Source organism: Fulmarus glacialis, unplaced genomic scaffold (genome assembly GCF_000690835.1).
Source record: "Fulmarus glacialis isolate BGI_N327 unplaced genomic scaffold, ASM69083v1 scaffold1547, whole genome shotgun sequence".
Lineage (NCBI taxonomy): Eukaryota > Metazoa > Chordata > Aves > Procellariiformes > Procellariidae > Fulmarus > Fulmarus glacialis.
In genome coordinates this window covers 48,473-55,323 of record NW_009222383.1, presented here as the reverse complement: position 1 = coordinate 55,323, position 6,851 = coordinate 48,473, and the positions used below count along the sequence as shown (strand labels likewise).

Genomic DNA, 6,851 nt, shown 5'->3' with positions numbered 1-6,851 from the left:
TTACTTTTCCACCTCCTAATGTGAACAGCTCTATTCTGTCCTTGTATTGAGCCCAGTACGATTTGTTTAATTCTCAAGTGAGACTCAATGTCCAACTTTACCAAGTGTTAATCTAAAACTACTGGCCAGCTGAACAGGCAGTGATGTTTAGCAAGTTATTCATTTTGCAGCAACCTGATGACATTCCAAATAACAGACTGGTAGGTCACGTAGGAAGATTTCACCTTACCCTCAGCCGGAACGTCATGTAAAACCTTTGAACTTTTGCTTAGTATGTGGAACAAAGTTGTAACTCAATCAAATCTGCACCTCACTTGACTGAACAATCTCAAAAAAAGTAATCTTGATCAAGCCAAGCCACCAAGAAGCTCAGACAGACTCCTGATGCAACAGGAGACTCTCAGAGATGTAAGACTTACATTGTGGAGGGCAGACAAGTTAAAGATGGAGGCAATACATTTAAAAAGCCATGAGAGTAAGAGCTGGAATTAATATTTATTGCCTACACAAGCGAATATATTAAAAGAGAGACAAGTATCCTGACAAGTTGGAGAGACTTGGTAACACTATGGTGGCCAGTTAACATGCAATAGTGTTGCTCCAGGAAACAAAGATTGCTTCATAAGCCCTGTGTCCCAATTCCTGTGGCCACATTTTGAATTATCCGCTCCCTCCCTCTCCCCCCAATAAAAAAATAAAACTAAAAATACCTCTTCCTGCTTACCTGCCTGTGGCCAGAGATTGAGCCCACCCTGATAAATGCCCACCATGATAAAAAATCTGCCAGTCCCAGAGAAGACTCTTTTTCACAGCAATGAAGGACAACACATGTACGCTGCTATTCCTTATGCTGTGTTTTTCCCATGACTGGAGGGCTCTGGTTTTCGAATCTGGCTGCTTAACAGCCAACATGCATTCATATTGCATGAGATATGGTGGGGACGTTAAATATAAAACAGCATATAAAAAAAAGTAAATGAAAGGCAGAAAGTTAACCAAATCAGACTCAGGATAAATGCAGAGACAGAAGAGTTTGGTGCAGAAAAAAATACGTGACCAAAAAAAAAAAGAGCAAACCAAGTGATTAGCATTTAAAAAATCTTTTAAAATAGCCCTAAAGACTATGAATTCAGTACAATGAGACAGCAATGAAAGTATAACGGCAGATGTACTGCAGAAATGTACTGTGCGAAAATGCCTTCTGCAGCACTGGCAACAAACCCCCAGTTTGGCTAAATAAGGATAAATTCATGGAAATGCAATCTAGTGATAAGAAGCTTCTGTAGCAAGACTGAGGGCTTGATTCCACCACTGCTTCAAGCTCAGTTCAGTACACTAGAATCAAGCTGAAGTTCAAGCCTATCCAGAGAAGGCAGTCGTTAGGTGAGACAGAGAACAGATAGACCTCCTAGTTAAGCACTGGAACAAAGGAAGCAGCAGCAGAAATTGGGAAGTCACTGACTGTTTAGGTAGAGGCAGTCACACGGTCACATGCATAGAAGTGCTGTCACATAAGACACTGACACATCCTATAATGTTTTATTTTACTCTTTCTTCATGGAAGTGTCTATCCCGTACGGACGCATAAATAAGTATACAGAAACCACCTGAGGGCAAGTGGTTAGCATTGCTCCTAGGAAGTTATTTTATTATGAATATTTTAACATAACTTTAGTTGTTTTTCCATTTCAAAATGTCATTATAAAAATGCCAGCAGGTACGTTTCAAGTACAGGGAAAAAAAAAAGAAAAGAAAAAGAAATGTTAAGATGCTGTACATTTAAGAGCAGCTGCTTTTCTCCTTGCTGTGAAAGTGCGAGCAAAGTGTGAGCAAAGCCAACAGTACTGACCTTCCTATTGTCAAAGGGAGAGCAACAGATTCTTGACAGTCTCCAAGGCAAAACAAGGGAGACCTTGCAAACATCTCTCTGTAGGGGCTCTAAACAATAGCAAAAGTTCTTTCCCAGGGTTGAATTTCTCTATTCCTTTGGCACGCTTTCGCAAAAGGGCTGGGTCCTTTGAGGTTATCTGCAATGTGCTTACGCTCAAAGCATTAACATGCCTGGTAGCTCTGTACTCTTTACTGTTATTAAAGAGTGATTATAACTCAGAAAAAGAGGATCTTGGAGATGAGGTACTGCACTGAGGTGAAGAAAAGCAGGGCTCTCGGCTCTAACCTCTTCTCATGCCACTTCAGGCAAGCAACATGCTTCACATTTCTATATTAACCATATATGCTTAGTTCATAAGCTCTTTGAACAGAGATGATTTCTTCCCTTGTGTATGTAGGTACAGAATAGCAGCACTATGGAGCAATGGCCTAAGCCAGAATGCCTTGGCACTATCGGTTACACACTAAGAATTTTGACTACTATGACAAGGCTAATTTTGCAGCCCCCTCTATTAATAAAAGAATTAAAAACATTATATGCCAACTTCTCTTTTTATTTTTTGAGAATACTGAGCACTTATTTAAGTGCATGAGTCTTTGGCTGCCCTGCCTCTCAGCTTCTCAAACACAAGTGCTTATTTCTTTGCCCATGTGCTAGTGATTTCCAGCCACATGGGGCATAACGTTCCTTTGCACCGTCGACACTGTTGGGAAGAAACTACCATCAGCAAGCAGGTTGTGAGAACTGCAGCATGTGTGTTAAAAGTTTGCTGTCAACTGCTGCAGAGGCTGCTGGTTTGGATACAGCTGGGGAGCACAGGGTTATTTTTAATTGCCTCGAAGAATTAAAGTAAGACTGCATTCAAGATCTTCTTACCAGCTCTAAGTGTGCCAACTGAAGAAAGCTTAGGGGAAAACAAGGCATGTGTTGATTGTCAAACTATTTCAGTAACAGAGATTAAGCGCTGTTTGGAACATTATATTGAAAATGAATGGGTGTGATACCAGCCAAGGTGTGATATTATTAGTAGGCATATTCTCATACCATCCCAGTAAACAAGTTACATACCTATTATCCATTGGCAGCCACTTCCAGCCCAAAGGCAGAGCACAGATTTAGTCCCATCAGCTTTGGGTCGATTCCGTACTACATCACCGCAAAGTATTGCAGGATCCCCGCACTCCTCTCACTCCCGGACTCCTCTCATGAAAATTCATTGGGGAGTTGTGCACAGAAGTTCTCCCTTTCCAGGACACATCTACACTGGGAAATGATGGCAGAGGGCTTTTACAGATTTGCAGAAAAGCCACAGACATGGCCACACAAAGATACTGTAGATTGTGACAGCTATATATGCACAAAGCTTGGTAAACTACTGCAAATGTGTTATCTGCCTGGCCCCTTGCAGGGCGTCAGCTATTTAATCTGAAAAAGCCTGCTTTCTTTTTAAGCCAGAGTACTTAGCTGACCTTTCTCTGTGCAAAAGAATCCACTTTGTTTTGACATGTTATGCATTAAATTGTCTCCTTCGCATTAAGGATGCAAAGGCTTGATGGTGGTGCAAGATTCATGTACGTGAATGACCTGATCTAAACCCAGCAGAACTACTTCTGCCTGTTCCAGTAAGCTTTCCACGGGTGTATGACTGCACGTCAGTATCCCCAGCACAGTACAGGAACCTTGTATTTCTGAATAAAATAAAGGATAAGCATTATGGAACTCTGTAGAGTGAATCATCCTCACTGCATGGAGAGAGCGAGCATGTGAAATAATTTATACAATTTTAAAACACCATTTCCCTTATTTACTAAATACAAGTCCGCTCATCCCTTTGGTATGTGTACAAGCTGTGTTTCTATTTGCCATTGCCCACTTCTCTCAGAACTTCTGCTCAGCCTAAGAGTGTATATTGATGGGCAGACCAAATATGCTTCTTTAGCCAGTTTTGTGAATCCTGGGCTCTGCACTGAAATTGTCTGTATCCAGCAAAGACACCACGCAGCAGAAACTGCAATTATTCAGCAGTTCTGCTGAATAAAAATGGGGCAAAGAGGCAAAACTACTGAAAAATGTTGTTTATGCTAGGCTAAACTCTGCTCAGCTCCACAAGGTTACCCATATTTGAAAGACACAGAATTGGCCTTTTGTGGCAGCTGCGGTTCATCTCCTGCACAATGGCAATGGGGAAAAGGACAAAGTGTATCAGCACTAGGAATATTTTAATAGGACTAGGATTAAATTTAACTGCCTCATTTTAAAAGATCAGTTTATCAAATCCACTGTATTACTCCCAGTAAAAACCCAGTCAGCGTGCCTCTGGCTCTTTACAATAGCAAGAGAGGGTTTTTTTTTCACATGTTAAGGCAAGCAAAAGCCATTTCTACTTCGCCTGGGATAAAAAGTATATGAGATGTGCTGTTCATTTGCCACTTCTTCCAACCTCACCTGTGAATGCTTGTGGCTGTTTAAGTAGGAGCTTATGGCAGCATGTTTCTAGGATCATGAGGTTGATGGTTCTTTCTCTACCTCTACTTCGCTATAAATAGGAGAGTAAACAGCCCCAGATGTAGCACTTCTCTGAGTGTAAGGATCTCCTTCACCTAGTTCCCAGGGGGTAGAAGTGAAGATTTAATCAGTCTTTACACTTTTGTATTTTTTAAATTATTTAACTTTTATTACTGTTGCACCATTTATACAATTACATATAATTTCAATGCATCCATTGTACATTTTGTTTTTTCATTTGTTTTCCAATGAGTGTGTGTTGGTGTCTGTGACACAGAATGGAAGAGAAACTGGAACTGCAATGAACGCAGACTTTTTCATTTCCACTGACCAATAAACAGAACTACAGGTGCACCCAACCACGGACATGCATTAACTCGTCATGAGAAATCTAGGTAGGCTAAGTAGGATGAGAATGCTTTTTACTCCCAAAAAATATTTGGAGAGGAAGAATTGGAGGATTGGCATTGAGAAATATGTGGACAGCTAAGTGGGTTTTGTCTGAAAGTTGGCATTCATCCACTGCATAAAAAAAATATCAAAATAAGAAAGGCTGTAAATAAAAAAACCACAGAAAATACTGCTTTCATAAAGATCTGATTGCCTTGGCACAAACCCAGTGGGCAGAATCAAACGCATCGCTCCCAAACCCCATTACAGAACAAAAAGAAGATTTTGATACATTGGTGGAGTGCATTTACAGCAGTTCAGATACAAAAGATGTGCTGTACTTTCAGACATCCATTTATTTTACTTTTTTTTTAAATCCAGGACTTGTGTCAAGTTGGCAGAAAGTATATTAGATATTTCCCCACAAAAATACTATTTGGATTCTCCCCCCTCCCTCCCTCCCAACTTGATGGGACATCCTTTTCATTTTTTCTTTTTTTTTTTTTCTCCTTTTCTTTCTGGGCAATACATATTTGTTATTTCAGATCTGAAATGAGTTAGTATAGCTGAAAAAATAAAAAAAAGACACAGGTTGTTTTAAGTGGTTGTTTCAACAGGCTGTCCAATTTAATCTTGCACTGCTATGGTTTGATCCGAATTAGTCGCTGGAACTTCAGAAGGTTTCGCTTCCTCTGGTGGGGCTGCAGGGTCCGAGGCCTTAGCAGTGGAACTAGGTGCTGCTGTTGCTGCCGCGGTCTCCTTGGAAGAAGGCGCAGCCTCGCTGCTGCTAGGTTTTGAGTCTGAAGCTGGGGCCACTTCACTTTTAGTTTCTTGGGCTGCAGGCGTTGCGGGAGCCTCAGTCTTTTTGGCTTCCCCTTCCTCTTTGCTCTTGTCATCTGCTTTACTGGCAGCTGTGGCTTCTGAAGGCTGGGAAGCTTTTGCATCGCTGCTAGGCTCAGAAGTTTTGGGTGCTGGGAGCAGAGGCTGCAGTCGGCTCCTCTTGCTTGGGTGCCTGTTCGGTGTTCTTCTGTGGCTCTACTTTCGCATCGACAACAGCCTCCGACTTCTCTGGTTCTGGTTTCTGGGTTTCTTCCTGGGTCACTGTTTTCTCCTTCTCCCCTTCTTTTTCTTCCGTCTTATTGGCAGCGACCTGAGTATCCTTTTCGCCCTTTTCCTCCTTGTTGTTCTCCTTCACTTCGGTGGTCTCTGTGGTTTGCTGGGCATCCTCAGCCTCCTTTGGAGTCTCCTCTTCCTCAGTTGCTGCTCCTTCAGCCTTCTTGTCTTTGTCTTTAGCTTTTTCATCATTGACACTGTACCCCTTCTTCTTCTTGCTCAGTTTGCCTCCCATGTTGGAGCTCTGTAACAGAGAAGAGAAGGAGGTGGTTACCCAAAGCCCAGCATTTATCACCGAGAGAATCAAAATCGTATCAACTGAGGTGCAAGAGAAAAATTGAAGCTGGCTCCTGAAAAGAAGACTACAACAGGTTTGGTCAGACTTTATCAGCTGAACACAGCGATGCTGCTGAGCACCACTGCCGCCGAGCTGACGTCCTGCACAACCCTGCAGCATTTCAGTCAGCAAACCCCCTTCTGCCACATCCCCTTACGAACAGTCCTTCTCCGAACCCCTCTAACCCCCGCTACTTTTCAGGGGGGAGGGAGGGGAGGGAGTAACAAGGTGATGGAGGACTAACATACGTCATGATCTCTCGTGCCCTGAGAAAGGCATATAAAGGGTGGAAGCAGAAAAAAGCCGTATTTATACGGTTGTGCATAAACCGAATTTGACGGTCAGTCTTGGCATCCACCCCTGGTTCACACAAAGTCCACTATCACTCTAGTGAAGGCTATGAACAAGCTTTGCATTAAACTTTGGAAAGAGGAAAGTGAGCCTAGAGTCAGTGAGAAGGCTGATGTTCTTCCTAGGACAGAAGACCGCATCTACTCACCCCCTTTATCCCCACCGGGCCACCCCCCACTGTATATCCAGCCGATGTGCAGGGCTGATGGTACCCAGCGGCCAGGAGCGCGTGCCTCCCTCACCCAGAGGGGTGCGGGCACCACG

At 42.8% G+C, this 6,851-nt stretch overlaps 1 protein-coding gene across 1 annotated transcript; it reads right to left on the bottom strand.

Moving 5' to 3' along the window:
* Nucleotides 1-4,541: 4,541 nt before the first annotated feature.
* Nucleotides 4,542-6,144, bottom strand: LOC104079385 (brain acid soluble protein 1 homolog). The gene is given in 2 exon segments (XM_009581415.1): nucleotides 4,542-5,747; nucleotides 5,749-6,144. Coding segments are annotated over 2 exon segments (720 nt in total). The 5' UTR covers nucleotides 6,135-6,144; the 3' UTR covers nucleotides 4,542-5,413.
* Between the last annotated feature and the right edge of the window lie 707 nt (nucleotides 6,145-6,851).